The sequence below is a fragment of the Arachis ipaensis genome, chromosome B5, assembly GCF_059453495.1.
Source record: "Arachis ipaensis isolate K30076 ecotype BB chromosome B5, ASM5945349v1, whole genome shotgun sequence".
In the NCBI taxonomy this organism is placed as follows: Eukaryota; Viridiplantae; Streptophyta; class Magnoliopsida; order Fabales; family Fabaceae; genus Arachis; species Arachis ipaensis.
The window spans coordinates 79,777,102-79,798,229 of record NC_142440.1 but is presented as its reverse complement, the minus strand read 5'-3'; the positions used below and the strand labels follow the sequence as shown (position 1 = coordinate 79,798,229).

Below are 21,128 nucleotides of genomic sequence, written 5' to 3'. Positions count from 1 at the left end.
TTACCACATGGTGTGTTTAATTCTGTTTGGTGTTTTGTGCTAAGGAAAAATAATGGAGAGAGATCATATGGGTTACTACTCACACCCGAGTAGTGATTCATATCATTATGAATGGGGGAACTACCCAAAGTTTGGTTAGCAAGGTCAAAACCAAAGACACTTCAGTGCTCCATGTTCCAACTATCAAGAGCCACCACCTCTCTATTCATATCAAGAACCACCATCTCCATATTCATACCAAGAACCACCACCTCTCTATCCATATCAAGAACCATCATCTTTCTACCCATATCAAGAGCCACTATCTCCCTATCCATACCAAGAACCATCACCTTTTTGCTCTTATCAAGAACCATCATCTTTTTGCTCTTATCAAGAACCATCACCTCCTTCTTATCCATATCAAGAGCCGCCATCTCCTTATTCATTTCAAATACCATCAGATCTTGAGCTTCTCATGAAAGAATGCATACATAATATAAAGACAAGTGTCAAAAATGTAGAGAAACATGTGCAGTCGATTATCAAGTCACAGGAAGAGGAGCAAGCAAATTCTTTTCTAAGAGATATAATGCAAGATCCTATGGAAGAAAGTGAGGAAATCAATCAAAGGAGTTTATACTCCAGTGAATTAGAGAACTTTCCACCCTCACACATGGAAGAAGAGGAAGATGCAAAAACAAAGGAGGTTGATGTTGAGCAAGTCCTAAGCAAACATTTCTAGGATGGAATCCAAACTCTCTGTGTGTCAAATCAAAAGTCTTTCACGCCTCACCATCCCTTGGATGCACCATTTTGTCATTTTTTCCCTTCGCTGTTGCATGCCATAACATATGCTCTGCAGTTTTACGACACATGAACGATCTTTGCAACCTTGGTTTCAACGGAAAGTATCTCAAAACCTTGGCAGCTTGCTTTTTCTTCTTCTTCTTCTTAGAATTCCACCTAGAAGCACCACAATGACTGCATGTTTGTTGGATGTTGTTTGGGTCTTCATCCTCGAACAACATACAATCATTAGGGTAAGCATCTATCTTAACATAGTCAAGACTTAGTTTTCGAATTAGTTTCTTTGCTTGATCAAAAGTCGTAGGCAAATTCACACAACTAAAAGCATCCCTCACCAACTCAAGTATCATGGTAATGGCCTTGTCACTTAGTCCACACAAGACTTTAATATGATACAATTTGACTATGAATTCTAGCTTTGTGAAGTCGCTTCCTTCCTATAGCTTTTGATTGCCTTCCTTGAGAAACTCATCAAAGTCTCTACGATTTTCTCTTGGCTCATCGTTTACAAAATCTTCCGTGCCTGAATCCTCACCGCTCTCCTGATCCATATGTATCCCGAAAGCATCATTTACTATGTTATCTAGGGGATGTTGAGTTGCCAATGTCTCGCACATGACATGTGCACTTGTTGAGAATTTGGTTACTTCTTTCTCGCCATGAAAGTTCCATACAACATAATTCTTAGGGAATGGTTTGTAAAGTAAATGATCTCTAACATCCTTTCGAGCATGCCATTTGCGAAACCCACAACTTGGACATGGACATATTATCTTACTATTCTCAATTGCTCCATGTTGAAATGCAAAATCCAAGAAGTTTTCTAGACCGACTATGTATTCATCTGAGTTTCGTGGCTTAGCAATCCAAGATTTATCCATTGTTTCTAGTTAAACTTCAAGTAGAAAAAAATAATTACTAGACGTGTACTACTAAAATATATATATAGGACTTCTAACATAATAAACTACAAATCTATAATAGGCTTCTAACATATTTAAAACAAAATAAGATATAATTATTATCTTACCTCAACAAGTGCTTGTTGAAAAGCAATAGCAAGAAACTAGTGAGAGAAAAATTAGTACCCACTTTAATCCCAGAAACAGAAGAAACCTAAGCAAATGCATAATAAAACCAGAAATAAAATCAGTACCTAGTTCAATATTGAATTTTCCAAGCTAGAGTAACAACTAGTCCTCAAACTCAAGAATAAAAGCATCAGTTATTAAGTACAACATAACTGTGATAGATAAATAAGCATAGATATAGAACAAGAATAATGAATTAAGGGGAAAATATATATGAGGGTGAACTCACTTTAGCTATATAGATAGAGTTGGGAGATATAAATAAAGTTGATTCTGATTGTTATAAATAAAGTTGAGGTAATTTAAAATGATAGATAAAATTAGTAGAAACACAACTTAACGCTTTAACCACATCTAACTAGAGGAACATAGCTCATATGTAAGAGATAATGAACATCTAGTTATGAGTTACATCTAGTCTCCATTGATTCTCACTCATTTCTTAACCTGTTACAAAAAATTATTATTAAGTTACAAGTTTTTTATGAATGAAGTTACAAAATTGACAAAAATGTCACAAATTCTCTCTTACAAATTCTTATTCTCAAATCTCAAATGCTAATCCTCTAATACCAACGTATTTGTTGTGAATAAAAGTGCATAAGGTCACAACAGATTTGTTAATAGAATTAATTTGAAATTTTATTTACATAAGGCATACACTAGTGTGGTCTACTGGCAACCCAGCCTGAAGAATGGAACCAAAAAACCCACTTGCATTCAAAGCCAAACAAATAATTAAAACTAATATTAAAACTGATATCATAATTCTTATCTTACCTCAACAAACTTTGTTCAAAAGCAATAGCAAGAAACTGGTGAAGTATAAAACTCTGCATCTGTTATTATTATCAGTGGCTGTCTTCTCATATGAGATCTGTTCTAATAAATAAATACTATTAATTAATAACATCATCAGCACTAATAATTAATGAAATTAAAACCATGTAAGAAGGAAACAAACAAAAAAGTAATAAGAAGAAATAAAATGATTATTTTTATCTTCACATGATTTCTTCTGCCGAAAGAATTTTGTTTGGAGTCCCTCAACAATTCCTTCAAAAAATAGTTACAATTATATCAAATAACCTAAGAACAGCAGAGCAACCAGAATAAAAGCATAATCCTAAGCACTAAATCTAAATCAGTAATGCCAAAATGGTTTCCTCTTAATCATAACACAACTCAACTTTTACCACTTGTTGGACCAAATAATTAACAAAATAAAATCCCAAATCCTTTGTCCCATGTTGAGAGAAGAATAATAATATAGAGCTTCTAAAGAAAATAAAATTAAGTAACATTCAAACCATATGGAATAAGTTAATATACTCCATATTGTAATATTCAAACCATCATTCATTCTTTGACTTACATCCAATTTTAAATATATAAACAACACGTCTCGTAAACACAGTCAAAATGGTATTAGTCCAAACCATGAGTTACCACACATATGTCCAATAACTAAAGAAAAAGGGACAACATATAATTATTATATAATAAGATTTAACTAAGAAATTATCTTATAACAGTGTATAATATAGCTTATGAAAACAAGTAGCAACTTTAAAAAAATTGCCCTGTGAACACATTGGGATGGGGATGGGACCCGTAGAAGCAAAAAAGCGCACATGCTAATATCCCAAGATCCTCAGGAAAATGTTGGTAAAGAGCAAGGCAAGATGATAAGGTAAAGGAACCTTAGAGATGGCGACTCCTTTGGCATCTTTTAGTGTCCCTGACACACATCATGAGATTGATTGAGAAACAGTTAAATGCATGTTGTTCTGACATCTATGGACATGCTTCATGTATTTTCATAAGAGAAATCATCTCAAGGGTAATATAAATAAAACCAATCATTCAATTCAAAACCTTCACTAGAGTAGTTGTAAGTTGAAGCTTTAAATTAAACAAGTGTTTATGCTCTAAATTTGTAAACATTAGGTGTAGAAGTAACTAACATAACCTCCAAAATCGGCTGAGTTAATAAGATAATTGCATTGAGACTTTGGTAAAGAAAACAAAATTAAGTAACATTCAACAAAATAACAATGATCTTCCTTGTAGAAAAAAAAACCTCATGAAAAAGAATCAAATAATCGAGAAGTGATTGAAATTGAAGAAACAAATGTGGCTGGCATTCTTTCCAATTCCTGTTTGTTCGAGCAATGCAATCCTGAAATATAATAAACAACACAATCCTAAAATATATTCCATTAGAAAATAAACACTACAAGAAAACACGTCTATTGCCACGCTTTTAAAGCGTGGCGAAAAGCTGAAAAAGCGTGGCGATAGCTTTTCGCCACGCTTTTTGAGCTACCGCCACGCTTTTTTCAGCCTATTGCCACGTTTTTTTACAAACGGCCACTTGTAAAAACGTGGCTGTAGGTGGGAAATATGGCCACGCTTTTAAAGCGTGATCATATGTGGAAGGTAGGGCCACGCTTTTAAAGCGTGGCAATAGAGTAGATATGGCCACGCTTTTACATGCGTGACAGTAGACGAGATATTGCCACGCTTTTAAAGTGTGGCGATAGCAAAAGATAAGACCACACTTTAAAAGCGTGGCGATAGCCTTATCAAGTTGTAAAAAAAACCACGCTTTAAAAGCGTGGCGATAGCCTTATCAAGTTGGAAAAAAAATCCTTTTTTTGATTTTTACCTTCATTGTTGCAAAATATAAATTTTCAATCCTTTTTTATTACCAAACCAATAAATGAAGTATGCAATTTTTATTACAAGATAAATCAAACAATAACTAGTAACATATAGCTACAGAAATGACATTAGCTGCCTTCACATCCAGTAATACATTAGCTGCCTTCACATCCCGATGAATAATCTTAGGATTGCATTGCTCATGAAGATATTCTAGGCCTCGGGCTGCTCCCAGAGCCACTTTTTTTCTCGTAGGCCAATCCAAAACAGCCTCCCCAGGTTTGAGTTCTTCATAAGAAAATGACCTAAGTTTTAGAAGCCAGCATAAACAACAATATACAGTTCTATGTTATCAATATAAATTTAAATCTGGCAGAGCAGGATACAGAATTTTTTATGCTATCTAGTGGATATTCGAAATTGGGTAAGCTTACATTATGATAGTTCTAATGATTATATAGATCAGCTTCATCTTTCTCTTTCGTGTTTTATTTCCCTAAGACTCTGTTATGATGATGATAATTATACCCTAGAATGTTAAATAGCTATAGGAATGAAACAAAATAAAGAAGCAAAATGGAGGCAACTCTTGTAAAAATATTACTCTCGCAAAGCCAATTTTATTTATAACTAGCAGGACTACTCATGTACCATATAAGTTGATGGTTAAATACCTCAAAGATGATAGGCAACCTCGAAAAGTTTCATGAGCTTGCGAATATATTCTGCCTCCTCTGTAAAGCAAAATTAGATAATAAAACTGATTAGTATAGAACAACTGAGTTTTTTTCCCTAATAATAACATAATATATTTATTTTCTAAATTTCCCAATTTCTCTATACAATATCAACTAAACCCTTAATTTTATACATTTAAAATTTTATTAGCTAATTATTTATTAAAAAAAACAATTTTGTAACAGATCTCGCTTAATTTTAATCTAGAATAATCCTAATAAGGAGCCAATTTTATATATAGTAGTTCAATACAGTCAAGGTTTGCACTTTTTATTAATTTTGACTTTTTGAGTAAGGAGAAGAAATAAATAAATTACTCTATTTCATTTAATAGTTAAAACACGTAAACCATGTAAGTTCTTCGTCTTGTCCTATACATGTCTACATTTTTGACAAAACTATATTTATTAAAGATAATAATAATAATAATAATAATAATAATAATAATAATAATAATAATAATAATAATAATAATAATAATAATAATAATAATGCTTTTATGGGATCTAAAAATTTCTTTTCACCTATCTGTAGATTGCAGAGAGTGATTTGCTTCCTGAGTTTGCTAAGGATGATGTTGATCTTTTGACCATAGTGGGACAGTTCCTGCTTATACTCTCTGAAACCAACCAAATATATATAAGCACATTATTCTACGTATTAATTAAGCAGCAAAGTTCACTATAACATTTTAACAGCATCTCCACCGAGACTTTCATAATCGGTTAACCTTTTAACAGCAATTTTTGTGCCATCGGGTAGAACACCTTTATAAACCTTCTGAAAGCCTCCCTGTCCTAAAACATTTCTCTCACTAAAGTTGTCTGTAGCTATTTGCAGTTCTCTCCAAGCAAATCTTTTCAGCTTACCAAATCGAAAAACAGATAAAGAATTAAATTTTAGTTACTATATGGCAATACCAATAAGTTCAGCATAAACATCAAATAGTGGAAAAGGTAAAGCTCAATTGTTGTCACCAACTTGCACGCCTATTTGGCAATCCGAGAACTGATTGACTTGTATATTGTGCACAATTAAGTACTAATTATTATAAGGCTTGAAAGATCCACTGCATTTTTGAAACAAGAAAACAGAATATTGATTACATATTTATAGAAGCAAATCACCTGAAGTAACTCCTTTTCTCGAGAAGCTTTCCATTGTCGAAATTGTTCTGCCTTTTGCTTCATTTTATGCTGCAATTGGACCTACAGTTTTCATAAATCCAATATCAGATACAAAGTAAAAATTTCAATAATTAAGTAGCTCAAAAATTAAACGCAGGTGCCTTTTGATCCTTGATGTACTATATTTCAGCTTGGAATTTTTTTGCAGTTTCTTCGCTCTTCTCCTTTTGCTTTAGTAGCTGCACCTGGTTTTCTTGTTTCTTTTTGAGGTCTAAAATATGATGTTCAAGATTTTAATATATAAATAACTCGAACACTATTTGACATTGGAAAAGGACAATTACCATGAAAATAATATCGAGATATTACCTGTGCTTCCAGTGCTTTCAATTTTTGGCCATGAACATCTTGAGATTTCTGTAAACAATATTTTGATTCCTTGTTTTCATTCTTATGTTTTTGTTTTCATAATTGTGAAAAGAAAAACATAAACATAAGAAAAATACTGTTTACTGTCTTCATTTCTTATTTTCACGACTTCCTTTTTACAAAATTTTGAAAACAAGTTACACAAAAAAATGTAGACAAAAATTAAACCAAACCAGAAAAAACTTTTCGTTTGTGTGCTATCTAAAAAGTATTTAAACCTAACTATGTCCAAACCTGCACTTTTCTTTTTTCCTCCTCAAGCTCCATAATTTTCTTCCCAAAGAGCTCTTTGAGTGCTTCAGTATCAATTCCAATGCGCTTCATCTTAGACTGCAAGGAAGTAAAAATGTACAGCAATTAAAACACCATAAAATGGAACACTTACTGATTTACTGTTTGAGGCCCCAAGATATTAGCATAAGGACAAATTAAGAAAAACAATTAGCACAGTCCAATATCACTTGTTTTTTGTTTTTAGCCTTCCAATATTAATGTTATGGAAACTGATGCTGCAAAAATCCTTTATTTTAAAGTCAATATACTATAGTGTATATAGTAGGAGCAGAAAAGACAAGCTTTATTTAAAAATTTAAAAGAAAAAAAAAAGGTAATGACCAAAGAAAAAGCTTTAATTTTGAACTCTGGAGTTCAGGTTTAAGAATGGCCAATACCATATGGTGTACGAGCTTCTCGTATATTCATTGTTCTTTAGTTACTAGATTTATTTCTAATCTATTATACATAAAGAGAATATTTAGTACACTCGGAGGAAGGCCCACTTCTTTGCATATGTCAGCCAACTCCAAACATGTCCTGAAATAAAGCAAAGCATAGCCTATAGTTCAGCAAAATTAACCAAGACTCAAAAAGAAGTAAAGATTTTGCAAGAGCTGCTGAGAAACATACACAGATGCCAATTCGGAAGGCTTCAATATTGCAACACAACCAGCTACCAGAGCAGGGGCAACCTTCCATGTACCCATTAACAGAGGATAGTTCCTAAAAGATGATATCTAGTTAGCCATCAAGATCAATTTTGCTAACAGAGAAAGGTAACTAGTTTAGGGATTGTAAAAAAATATAACAGCTAAAATATCAAAATTCAAAAGCTAAAATCACACAAAACAACATTCAAAATTAGGTATCCATTATCAATTAACCAAGAAGGAACTTGCGTGTTGAGCATGCGATTGATAGAGAGAACAAATCAGGGATTGAGATTCAATGGATCAAGACAGAGAGAAAGTGAACAATTATTGCAAAAACGAAACGAGAAGCAACCATTTGAAAGCGATTTAGAGGAAAATGAAAATCGAAAGGGAAAGCCCTAAAAGTAAAAACAACGGAAAAAATCGAGAAAATAAAAAAAAATAGAAGCGTTGGAAGAAGAGATCAGACCTTTGGAATCGGAGGGCTTGGAGGAGAAGAGATCATCGAGGAGATTGACCTTGCCGTCACCCATGTTTGGTGGAGCTCGAAATTTAATTTGTGGAATTCGAAGGTGAACAGAGAGATCCAGAAAGAACGGACGAAGAACGAGAAAGAGAGGAAGAGTATGAAGACGAAGATGAAGATTAAGAAGATGAAGAAGATTGTGACACGATTAGGGTATGGAAGTGGTTTGGAAGGCGAAGGGCGAAGGGAATGGGAGGAGCTCTTCCAGGGGTAGCCAGGGTGAGAGCTCGATTAGGGTATCTAGGGTGAAAGAGCATCGCCAATGGGTTGGGGACCGGGTTGGGGGCCGGGTCATTAGGTTTTTTTTGTTTAAAAACCTTTTGGCCACGTTTTGTAAGCGTGGCCGTAATGAAATCCTCTCGTTACGCTTTTAAAACGTCCCAGTTTCTCTCTATGGCCACGCTTTTAAAGCGTGCCAAAAGAATACTAGGATATGGCCACGCTTTGTAAGCGTGGCCATAATGAAACCCTGTCGCCACGCTTTTAAAACGTCTCTCTTTCACTCTATGGCCACGCTTTTGAAGCGTGGTAGAAAAAAATGTGGCCGTTTCTCTAATAAATTGCCACCCTTCCAAATTGTGGCCGTTGACCCTTTTCGCCACGTTTTTGAAGCGTGGCAAGAAAAAACGTGGCCAAATCTCTATTCAATCGCCACCCTCACAAAAGCGTGGCCATTGACCACTTTTGGCCACGCTTTTAAAGCGTGGCAAAAAAAGCGTGGCCATAAGCCATTTTTCTTGTAGTGAAACTAATATAACATAATTCTAATATTTTTTTTATCAATTATCATGTCTTCCCTACCTCGTTTCCAAGATCAACACAAATGAAAAATAATTAAAAAAATATAGAACAAGAGGGAGTATCAGTACGAAAGTTGCATCAGAACTGAAAAGGCTAGAATTTATTGTTAACAAAGAAGAAATATCAACAAATTAATTAGGAAGAAGAAGAAAAAGAAGTACCAGTAGCAGTTCAAAGGAGAAATTGGAGTGAGAGAAAGCAGCGTTGAAGAAGAAACTCAGGAATGAACAGATCTGAAAATGCGTTGTACCATGGCAACTACGGTAGCATCGATGGCTGAAACTGTGGCGACAATGGTGGTGGAAACTGCGGAGGCAGCAGTGGCAGAAACGACAGTATAGAGAAGAGAACTGATCTAAAAACGCATTGACAGAAGAGGTGGCTCGATCCAGAAGCTCTCTACTGCAATGAACATGGCAGTGGTAACGGCACCAGCAATGAAAACGGCAGCGAAAACGGCGCGAAACTGGCGGTAGGAAACCTAGGGTTCCATACCCACTCTCTCAGCTAACTAAACGCCTTTTATTTCGGGAATAAGGGAAAATGAGATTTGTTTCCTAAATGTTGAATTTTAATTAATTATGGGTAGGGGTTTTTAAAATTGCCATAAATAAAATATATTGTGGAGGTTCTTAAAAACCTCCACCAAAATATTCCCTCAAATAAATATTAATCTTGTAGTGCTGAACGCCAGTTTTTGGCCTTCTAATCCGAAACAACGTACGGACTATTATACATTGCTGGAAATCTCTGGAAGTCAGCTTTCCATAGCCATTGAGAACACTCTATTTGGACTTCTGTAGCTTTAGAAAATCCCTTCCGAGTGCAAGAAGGTCAGATTTGGACAGCATCTGCAGTGCTTTCTCTGTCTCTGAATCAGACTTCTACTCCATCTCCACAAATTCAGCCAGAAAATACCTGAAAAGATACAAAAACACACAAACTCAAAGTGAAATCCAAAAATGTAAATTTAACACTAAAACCTATAAAACTTAATAAAAACTAAGTAAAACCTGTTAAAAACTATATGAAAACTATGACAAAAAGCGTATAAAATATTCGCTCATCATATATTATCTATGATAACCTGTTAGTGCTTCCATATACATAATCCACTAGTGTTAAGCCGGCCAAACTTAATACCAAAAAGTATACAATGACAGACTAACAACATTAATCAATAAACAGTCATGTGCATAAAGCTCTAATTGTTGTTATTTGAATGAGACCTACTACATGACAAACGCTCAGAGTGTGCAATTGAAGCATAGTCAGTCCATTCCTTAGGCTCTACAGGAAGGACTGCTCTGATACCATAATGTAACACCCTCACTATATAAATGTCACGCTTCCGGCTGCGCCACTCTGATAGCTCGAATATTATGACGACTCTAAATATATTTAATATTAAGATAGAAGCCTGTTAAAAACTTAAAACCGTATAACCTTTCAAAAGACTTTTTAGTTGAAAACATAGATACAAACTCGAAAACCATATACAAAACTTAACAAGAATATGTATATATATTTATAATATTGACTTGCAAGCATTACATAATACAAATCATATCCCTCTTACAAAACGTGAACAGATAAAGGCGAGGGAAAAACATAATATCTAAAACAATACAATACATCATATAAATGGAAATGAAATAAACTCTTCGTGACTTCTTCTCCGATATCTTGAAAAGGAAACGCCTGTAGGGGAGTGAGAACATCATCCTCGAAAGGGTTCTCACTATAGGGTTACAGAATTGCTATAATAAGATACGTAAAAATAAATCTATTTTCAGAGTACAGTGACCATTGTTCGTCTTATGTATTGTTCCAAAAACCAACAGTTTATATTCAAAAATCTGAAATCCTTTCTATTCCGAGGGTTACCTGAAACTGAAGGTCGATCTCGGATGAGATCTGTTGTGATGGCCAGAACAGTCATGTCTGACTTGTTGAATTTGGTGGTGCTGTTGATCCTTGATCACCAGAGGGTGCTAGTACTTGCAAGAAACTCCGATGCTTAAATTAGCACGTGCTTTAGGCAGGTTTTTGTGTAGAATCAGAGTATGAGTTATACCTGGGTGTTCCAGTGTATTTATAGTAGTATGGGGTGACCTTCCTTTGAGATAAGTTAGTTATCTTATCTTATCTTTTGTGGGTGGGTCCCCTTATCTTTGGCCAACCGCCTTTAAGTGGGCTGTGATCTTCTGCTTTGGGCCTACTTGGGCCCTTATAGTAATTTGGCCGAGCTCTTTGGGAAGAGGTCGGTGTCGACCAATCTTACAAAGAGGTCGGTCGTTTTGATCTTCATCCAGCCCGGCTCGCTGGCTCGACTCATGGTATGAATAGTGGCCCTGCTTGAGTTCGAACTTTCCCTTGAGGTCGTGTCTTTAGACTTCGACCCCTTTGAGGAAGTCATGCTCGAGCATTTAGCTTTCGGTTGATCTCTTGTGTAACTTCTGGCAGGCTTGCTTCTGCTTGAATGCGAAGCGTTTCTCTCTTTCTATTTTGATTGTAGCGTGCATTGTGCTTCCTTGGGAATGTGCGAGGGTTTTAGAAACTCATTAAATTTCCCTTTGTCGTTTCTTCTTTTCCCTCTTTTGTATTTCATTTTGAAATTAAAGAATCACTTTCAGTTTCTTCCTCCCTTTCTCTTCGTTCTTTGCTTGTTGTTTGCTAGGCGCTTTGTTCTTCTGACTTCTTCTTGTAATCACGCCCCCAAGCCTTCTATCTTCTTTACTCGAGAGTGTTTCGTTGGTGCAGATTCGATCGTTGCTTCTGTCAGATCCTTCCCTCGTGCTTATTTTTTTCTTCCTCTACAGGTTGGTATTCTCCTTCCTTTTTACGTTTCGATAGTCGTCTTTATGTATGTCTTCACCGTTGCATGTTTGCAAAGTTTTGATTTTTACTGAGTTTGTCTTTGAGAAGCGTGATCCTTTTGCAGAAATATTGTGTCTTTGTTTTCGATCGACGTTGTGGTTTTTCTGCTGCACCTGTTTTACTAAAATGTGCACCTTTGAGGTTTCTGTTGCCTATCGGTAGTTTTGCTTATATTGGGGAATGTATGAGGGAATGCTGGTATTTTAAGTTGAGCTTTTTGCGTGTTTGAAAGGTCTAAGGTTGGTTAGTGTTATTTTGCGTCTTCTCCTTTTTTGGATTCTCTTTCTGTTATTTCCTCCAAAGGGTGCCCCTAGGCTTTGCTGAATACTCCTTGTTACTGTAGACCATGGGGTGCCCTTTTTGTTGCCCCACCTCTATGTTGATTGGCTGTTCCTTCTTTGTGTATTTCGTCCAAGTTTTTTAGTAGTGACCCTTGTTATCTTCCTTTGCTGTAGGTGTAGTTGCCATATGTCTTCCCGAAAAAATATTATTGAGATGTCTACCAAGATCCCCGTGGAAATGGCCGATTGGCTGGACTCTATAGTCCTTATGTGCGTTACTATGGCCGATCCGGAATACTGTGAGAGACTTAGGAGATTTCACAGGATTTGTAGCAATAGGAACGATGAAAAGAACTATGAACTGTTATCGCCTGATCCTGAGGAGAGGGTTAGTTTCCCTCCCTTGACTCAGGGAGAACGACCTTTATTTTATGCTTATGATTACTTTTTTAGTCAGCTGAATATCACTATCCCTTTTACTAATTTCGAGACCGACCTCTTATGGACCTGCAACGTAGCCCCTTCTCAACTTCATCCGAACTCTTCGGGTTTCATAAAGATCTTTCAGTTGTTGTGTCAGGAATTGGGTGTTCGACCTACTGTACCTCTCTTTCTCTATCTGTTTGTTTTGACCAAACCTGGAGTAGCCAAGAAAAAGGCTTTTTGGATCTCTTTCCGAGCTACCCAGGGAAAAAGGTGTTTGAAATGTTTGATGAGTCCTTCCGTGATTTCAAGAACTATTACTTCAAGGTCCGAGCTGCTAGAGATGCTTGGCCCTTCTTTCTAGATAAGAATAATGAACCCACCTTTCCTTTGTGGTGGCAAAAAGATACAGTAAATACTAAGTATTCTTGGGAGAGCCTGGACGAAGTTGAACAGGCTTTTATGATTGTTTTGGAGGAGCACTGGGGGGAACCTCCTCATTTAGATACCAAGAGGTTTCCGGGGGATCCTTCCATTCTTCGTGCTGAGCTGAGTAGCGTCCGATTTCTTTTCTGATAGCTTTTCCTCTGTTTTTTGCCGACTTGTCCTTTCCTTTATTTTTAACTTGTTTTTCTAGTGTCTTTTTCAGAGATGGTGAAGTCTAGTGACTCTATGAAGGCCTTCCGCAGGGCCAAGAAGGCGACGGCTGTACAAAATATATCGGCCAAGACTGCAGAGGGAGGGTCTTCTCAAGTGCCTCCAAAATAGCCGACTTCTGATGCTTCTGGGCCGAGGAAGATCATTCCGACTCCTCGGGTCCGGATGATTCCTTCTGACCCTATTCAGGCAACTTCCGGTGCTGCCTCCTCTCCTACTGCTACTGGTCCTCCCACAAAGCGTCAAAAAACTATTGGTACTTATGATCTGAATAGCCAGGAGTTTGACGGCGTGGGTTTTACCGCCGAGGTGATATCCCCTTATGGTAAAGTTCCCTTGGATGATGTCTCTATTCTTCGCCATCTGGATTTTATTACTAGTAATAGTATTCGGATGGCCAACCTTGGGACGGCCTTGTTTCGTGTTATCCGGGATTCTCCGGTTCATGTAACTAAGGCCTTTATGGAGGACGCCATGTCAGAATTCGACAGGATTAAGGGCTTGAAGGATGAACTCGATGCCAGGGTGGCAAAGCTGGAGCTAGATGTGGAGAGGGAGAAGTCCCGGGCTACTGCAGCTGAGGCAGCTGCAAATTTGGCTGGAGAAATGGCAAAAAATTACAAGGAGAGCTACACCCGTACCTATAGCGAGTTGCTGGAAATTAATGAGAGGCTTGAATCTGCTCAGGCTGACTATGCTGAGCTCCAGGGTCATCTGGTGGGTAGTGTGACTGATGCATATGAGAATTTGAAGGCCCAGGTCTGAGTTCTTACCCCCGAGCTTGACCTCACTTTATTCAGTTTGGATAATGTAATGGAGGACGGCAAGATCGTGTCTGCCCCAGATGACGAGGAAGAGAGTCCTCCTCTTGTGCCACCAGGGAAAGCTACAGCCACTTCAGCATCTTCCGTCCCTTCAGAAGTCAACCAACCAGAGCCTGATCCTGATGTGCAAATTTTGAATAGGCCGGATGGAACTGTTGATGCCGTCCCGATCGCGACCATTCCTCCTCTTCCAGCCAAGGACGCCACTACTGGGGAGAATTTAGATCATTTATAATTTTTGGTGCTTGTATTATAGTCCAGTTTGTGGACTTTAGACTTGTTTTTTGTAAATCTCTTTATGGTTGACTTCTTTGACATTTGGTTGCTTTTTAGCAACTTTATTTTACTAAACAAAACACTTTAAACTCTAAGGCTGCCTTTTTGGGTGGCCTTATAAGTCTTTAATGCTTTATGATAGATATGCTTTTGCTGATATGTTAGTCATACCTTCGCAACTTTTGTGGATCTTTATAGAGGTTTGATACCTTTCCTGTCCGACTTCTTTTACAGTGTGGGTTTTTGGCCCTTCTGAATCATGGCTTGCTTTTTGCTTGGTTAAGGTGATCTATTGGTTTCCGGGCTAACTTGTCCGATAACTTTTTAGTGTTCTTATAGAACCTTTTTTGTTGTCGACTTCTTTGTAGTCCTGCTTTGAGATCGTTCCTTTGTTTAAGCGGAGCTGTCCCCCTTTTTGCTAAGTATGCTTGAGCCTTCAGTTATTTCTAACCTTTTTGGCTTTTTATTACTTTCTCGGGGTCATGCTTGCTTTGCTAGGTCGCGCCTTGGGTTAATGTTGACGTGAGCTTTTTAGTCATGTTCCAGCAACTTTTTAGGTAGTGTTCCGAGGGGAACCTTTACTTTATAGTTTGCTTGGATGACCTTTTAGCTCTGTTTTTGACTTGTGCCTTCGCTTTTTAAGTAATGTCTGTTTTCGCAAGACTTGTACCTTTCAGCGAAGCACTTTTGACCTTTTGGAGGTGTCTTCGTCCCTTTTTATTGATCCTTTCGTTGGTCCGACTTCTCTGTCGGGACTTATCAAGTTATTTTTAGTAATCCATTTTTAGTCAGATCTCGTCATGTTTTTTTTTATGGGTTACTTTTTATAACTTCTTGTATTAATCTGCTTCTATCGCTTTCACCTTGCCGACTTCTTTGTAACCGGTCGATGAATTTATTTTTCACCTTGCCGACCTCTTTGTAATCGAACGATGAATTTGGTTTTCACCATGTCGACCTTTTTTGTAATCAGTCGATGAATTTGTTTTTCACCTTGCCGACCTCTTTGTAATCGGACGATGAATTTGGTTTTCACCTTGCCGACCTTTTTGTAATCGGACGATGAATTTTTGCGTTTTATGAGCTTAGATTAATGCGTCTTGGTAGAAAACTTTTTAGGGAATCCGAAAACTTTATTCAAATGATAATAAAAGATAAAAATATGAACAAGAGTGTATACATATGAGTGCTTACCTTTCTAGGTCAAGCAACTTTGTTAATCTTGGCCTAGGGCCTCATTAAAAAAACCTTTTTAGGAAAAAAAGTGCACCTTGACCTAAGATCTTTTATTATTTTCTAACTATAGTACCTTGTTAGGTTACAGGTATGCCATGACCTTGGTAGCTCTCGTCCCTCGAGGTCGGACACCTTGTAGTAATCTTTCCCCAATACTTCTGTTACTCGGTATGGTCCTTTCCTTCTCCTGACCGACCTGCTCCGATATCATTTCGGATTAAGATGAGATCATTGGTGGTGAAGCTTCGCCGGACTACCTTCCTATTATACCTCAGAGCCATTCGACGCTTTAGGGCTTCCTCTTTAATCCGAGCTCTTTCTCGGACTTCTGGAAGTAGGTCGAGCTCTTCCCTTTGAGCTTGGGAATTGGTATCTTCATTATAGAGGATCATTCTAGGAGATCTTTCTTCTATCTCCACGGGAATAATTGCCTCCGTTCAATAAGCAAGTCGGAATGGTGATTTTCCTGTGGTTGAATGTGGTGTTGTCCGATATGCCCATAGGACTTGTGGGAGCTTTTCAGCCCAAGCTCCCTTGGCGTCCTGTAATCTCCGTTTTAACCCGGCCAGTATGACTTTGTTGGCGGCTTCCGCCTATCTATTGGCTTGTGGGTGCTCTACAGAGGTGAACTGGTGCTTGATTTTTAGATCAGCTACCAGATTTCTAAAGCCTTTGTTGGTGAATTGAGTACCATTATCTGTGGTGATGGAGCATGGGGCCCCAAATCTTGTGATAATGTTTCTGTATAGAAATTTCCGACTTCTTTGGGTGGTGGTGTTAGCTAACGGCTCTGCCTCAATCCACTTTGTGAAGTAGTCTATGCCTACAATGAGAAACTTGACTTGTCCGGAACCCCGAGAGAAGGGTCCAAGGAGGTCGAGCCCCCACTTCGCGAATGGCCAGGGTAAAGTAACACAGATGAGCTCCTCAGGTGGAGCTATGTGGAAGTTGGCATGCTTCTGGCATGGTGGGCATGTCTTGACAAACTCTATTGCTTCTCTTTGCAAGGTCGCCCAGTAGAAACCAGCTCAGAGTACCTTTTTGGCAAGGGCTCGTGCCCCAAGGTGATTGCCGCACATGCCACTGTAGAATTCTTCGATAACTTCCCTTGTAGCAGAGGTTGGGACGCATTTTAGGAGAGGTGTAGAGATTCCTCTCTTATATAGGACGTCTTGTATTATGGTGTGGTACTGTGCTTCTCCTACTAGTCTTTTTGCCTCCTTTTTGTCTGGAGGGAGTGTTTCTGACTTGAGGTAGTTGATTATGGGAGTCATCCATCAGAGTGTTTCTTGGATGAGACTTCTATTGTTTCCCCTGGTTTGGTGCTGGCTAGTGTTGAGAGTGCATCAGCTCGGACATTCTATTCCCTGGGTGTGTGTCGGACCTCATATCCCTTAAATTGTCCAAGCTGTTCTTTGGTTTTGTCAAGGTATTTTTTCATAGTGGGATCCTTAGCTTGATAGCTCCCTTCTATTTACTAAGTGACTACTTGGTCGCTAAAGATGGTAAGTCTTTGAGCTCCCACTTCCCTAGTTAGCCTCAAACAAGCTAGTAGCATTTCGCATTTAGCTTAATTATTCGAGGCGAGAAACTCGAACTTTAAGGAGAGTTCGATTTGGGTTCCCTGATCACTTTCTAAAATGACACCTGCGCCACTTCCGGTTTTGTTTGAGGAACCATCTACGTAAAGGCTCCACTTTGTGGGGGTGCCCGGGGTGTCGGTATACTCTGCGATGAAGTCGGCCAGGTACTGGGATTAACTAGCTGTCCGAGCTTCATATTTGATGTCGAATTCAAACAACTCAATTGTCCATTGTAGGATTCTTCCAGCTAGGTCTGTCTTCTGTAAGATCCCCTTTATGGGTTGGTTGGTCCGTACTCTGATGGTGTGAGCTTGAAAGTATGGTCGGAGACGTCGGGAAGTGAGTATGAGGGTGTAGGTAAACTTTTCTATCTTTTGATAGTTTAATTCAACCCCTTGTAGAGCCTTATTGATGAAGTAGATGGATTGTTGCCCACTTTCGTCCTTTCTGACCAATGCTGAGGCTATTGCCCAACTCCCTACGGCGAGGTATAATATGAGCTCTTTGCCTTTCCGAGGTCGAGTAAGGACAGGTGGTTGCCCCTGAAATTTCTTGAAATCTTGGAAGGCTTGTTTGCATTCTGGGGTCCACTCAAACCTCTGTCCCTTCTTTAATGTTGCATAGAAGGGGAGAGATCTTAAGGCTGATCCAGCTAAGAATCTAGATAGAGCCGCTAGTCTTCCATTGAGTTGCTGGACTTCTTTGACACAGGTCGGACTTTTCATGTGAAGTATGGCCTGACACTTATCTAGATTTGCTTCGATTCCTCTTTGGGTGAGCATGAAGCCCAGGAATTTGTCAGCTTCTACCGCAAAGGTGCACTTTGCAGGGTTAAGTCGCATACTATGCTCTCTTATGGTGTCAAACACTTTAGCGAGGTCGGATAACAACGATTCCTCACTTTGTGTTTTTACCAGCATGTCATCTACATAAACCTCCATTAGTTTTCCGACGTGATTGGCAAATACTTTGTTCATCAGTCTTTGGTAGGTAGCCCCTGCGTTCTTGAGTTCGAAGGACATAACTATATAGCAATAGTTTGCTTTTGGGGTCAAGAATAATGTCTTCTCTTGGTCGGGTTGATACATTGGGATCTGGTTGTATCCCGAGTAAGTGTCCATGAAGGAGAGGTATTGATAGCCTGATGAAGCGTCAACTAGTGTGTCGATGTTCGGGAGTGGGTAGGGATCTTTTGGGCAGGCTTTGTTGAGGTCAGTATAATCGGTGCACATCCACCACTTCCCATTTGACTTTTTGACCAACACCATATTGGCTAGCCATAACGGGTATTTTACCTCCCTTATGAACCCTGCCTCCAGCAAGGCCTGTACTTGCTCCTCTACCGCTTGCGACCTTCTGAGCCGAGTTTCTTACGTTTTTGCTGTACTGGCCGAGACCCTAGGTATACGGCTAACTTGTGGCACATTAGTCCGGGATCAATACCAGGCATGTCAGTGGCCTTCCATGTAAAGAGGTCAGAGTTATCTTTTAGGAGCTTTATTAGCAGTCCCTTTAAGTCTTCTCTCAGATTTGCTCCTATACTTGCTGTTTTGTTTGGATTGTCTCCAATTTGAACTTCTTGAGTTTCACCTTCTGGCTGAGGGCAGAGTTCTTCGTGAGCTCGGATTCCCCCGAGTTCTATAGTGTTGGTTTCTTTTCCTCTGAGATCTCCTTTAAGGTTCAGACTTTCATTGTAACAATGTCGCGCGAGTTTTTGGTCTCCCTTTATAGTAGCGATCCTTCCGGAGTGGGGAACTTCATACATAAGTGTGGAGTGGAGACTACAGCGGCAAGCATGTTTAACATTGTCTGACCTATCAATGCGTTGTAGGCCGAGCTCACGTCGACTACAACATAGTCTATGCTCAACGTCCTGGACCGAGTTCCTTCCCGAAGGTTGTATGCAAGGAGATGTATCCTAGTGGTTGAATCGGGGTGTCACCAAGTCCGAACAAGCTATTCGGATACGCTCTGAGCTCTTTATCATGCAAGCCGAGCTTATCAAAGGCGGATTTGAACAAGATGTCCGCGGACCTTCCGTGGTCGATTAACGTTCGGTGGAGGTTGGCATTGGCAAGTATTATGGTAATGACCATGGGATCATCATGCCCTGGGATGATGCCCGCAGCGTCTTCCTGAGTGAAGGTGATATTGGGGAGGTCGACCAACCTGTCTCCTCCTCCAATATGATACACCTCCTTAAGGGGTCTTTTGCGTGATGACTTAGAGATCCCTCCTTCTGCGAATCCTCCATTGATCCTGTGGACATGCCTTTCAGGGTGCAATTGGGACGTTTAGCTTGTCCGATCTCTTCATCCCTTCTTTTTCTTGGTTTGTCTGTTCTATTGGCTAGAAACCAATCTAGTCGCCCTTCTCGTACCAGTTTTTCAATGACATTTTTTAGGTCAAAGCAGTCGTTGGTGGAATGCCCGTAGATTCGGTGGTTAGGAGAATCTGGATTTTGAGGTTTCTCCTAGTCGGGAATTCTCCTCTATATTGATATACTTTTCTGCCCGTTCTTGTATGTCCTTTAGGGATGTTGGGTGTTTCTTGGATATTGAGTGGCTAAAAGGTCCCTCTCTCAAGCCGTTGATGAGCCTCATGATGGCCGCTTCTGTTGGGAGACTTTGTATGTCAAGACATGCTTTGTTGAATCTTTTCATGTAGCTGCAAAGGCTTTCCTGATCTCCTTGTTTAACTCCTAGTAAGCTTGGGACGTGTTTGGTCTTGTCCTTCTGGATGGAGAACCTGGCGAGGAACTTTTTGGCTAGGTTGTCGAAACTTGTGATTGATCTTAGAGGCAAACTGTCGAACCACTTTATTGCTATTTTTGTCAGGGTAGCCAGGAAAGCTTTACATCAAATTGCATCTGAGGCTTCTGTGAGATACATCCTGCTTCTGAAATTACTTAGATGATGGCTTGGATCAGATGTACCATCATATGGGGTCATGTCAGGAGCTTTGAAGTCCTTTGGGACTTTAGTTTTCATGATCTCTTTAGTGAATGGATCTTGATCTTTGTGGGAGTTATCTTCATGACTGGAATGAATAGTCTTGGTTTTGAGATCTGCCTTGACCTTTGTGAGTTTGTCCTCTAGCTCTCGGTGACGTCTCGTTTCCCTCCAGAGGTCTCTCTCGGCTTCCAGTTGATGTTCGGCCTCTTGTTCGAGCTGTTTGAGGTGATTCTGCTTTTCACGGAGGGTATCTAAGATTTTAGTGTTTGGAGATTTCTTGTTCCCCTTGGTTTGAGGCACATCCTTTGATGTGGCATCCGTATTTTTAAGCGGGGTTCTTTCTTCCAAGCCGGAGTTGTGATTGTTGTCAAGGTTGTCCGCCATGATGATGGGATGACTTCCAAGTTCCCCGGCAACGGCGCCAATGTTCTGAGGGTTACTTGAAACTGAATGTCGATCTCAGATGAGATCTATTGTGATGGCCAGAGCAGTCGTATCTGACTTGTTGAATCTGGTGGTGCTGTTGATCCTTGATCACCAGAGGGTGGTGGTACCTGCGAGAGACTCTGATGCTTAAGTTAGCATGTGTTTTAGGCAAGTTTTTGTGTAGAATCAAAGTTTGAGTTATACCTGGGTTCCAGTGTATTTATAGTAGTGTGTGGTAACCTCCCTTTGAGATAAGTTAGTTATCTTATCTTATCTTTTGTGGGTGGGTCCCCTTATTTTTGGCCAGCCTCCTTTAAGTGGGTTGTGATCTTCTTCTTTGGGCCTACTTGGGCCTTTATAGTAATTTGGCCGAGTTCTTTGGGAAGAGGTCGTGTCGACCAATCTTACAAAGAGGTCAGTCATTTTGATCTTCATCCAGCCCGGCTCGCCTGGCTCGACTCATGGTATGAACACTTTCTAAGAGAGAAATC

General features: G+C 39.2%; 1 protein-coding gene and 1 pseudogene across 1 annotated transcript; both read right to left on the bottom strand.

The window, feature by feature from the left end:
- Nucleotides 1–524: 524 nt before the first annotated feature.
- Nucleotides 525–1,670, bottom strand: LOC148564726 (uncharacterized; annotated as a pseudogene).
- A 3,552-nt stretch (nt 1,671–5,222) lies between these two features.
- On the bottom strand, nt 5,223–7,824 carry LOC107641915 (uncharacterized). Its single transcript, XM_088486671.1, has 8 exons — nt 7,748–7,824; nt 7,603–7,654; nt 7,076–7,171; nt 6,782–6,829; nt 6,413–6,493; nt 6,016–6,149; nt 5,810–5,904; nt 5,223–5,281 (listed from the first exon to the last, which is right to left on the bottom strand). Exons 1-8 carry the CDS (start codon nt 7,822–7,824, stop codon nt 5,223–5,225), a joined length of 642 nt encoding a protein of 213 aa, XP_088342797.1.
- Nucleotides 7,825–21,128: the final 13,304 nt, after the last annotated feature.

Excerpts from the sequence above, each read along its gene's own strand:
- LOC107641915 (XM_088486671.1), bottom strand. The coding sequence starts at position 7,824 with ATGGGTACATGGAAGGTTGCCCCTGCTCTGGTAGCTGGTTGTGTTGCA. Across the intron at positions 7,172-7,602 it reads AAGTGGGCCTTCCTCCGAGT|TCTAAGATGAAGCGCATTGG; the intron begins GTACTAAATATT and ends ACTTCCTTGCAG. Across the intron at positions 6,830-7,075 it reads AGGAAAAAAGAAAAGTGCAG|AAATCTCAAGATGTTCATGG; the intron begins GTTTGGACATAG and ends TATTGTTTACAG.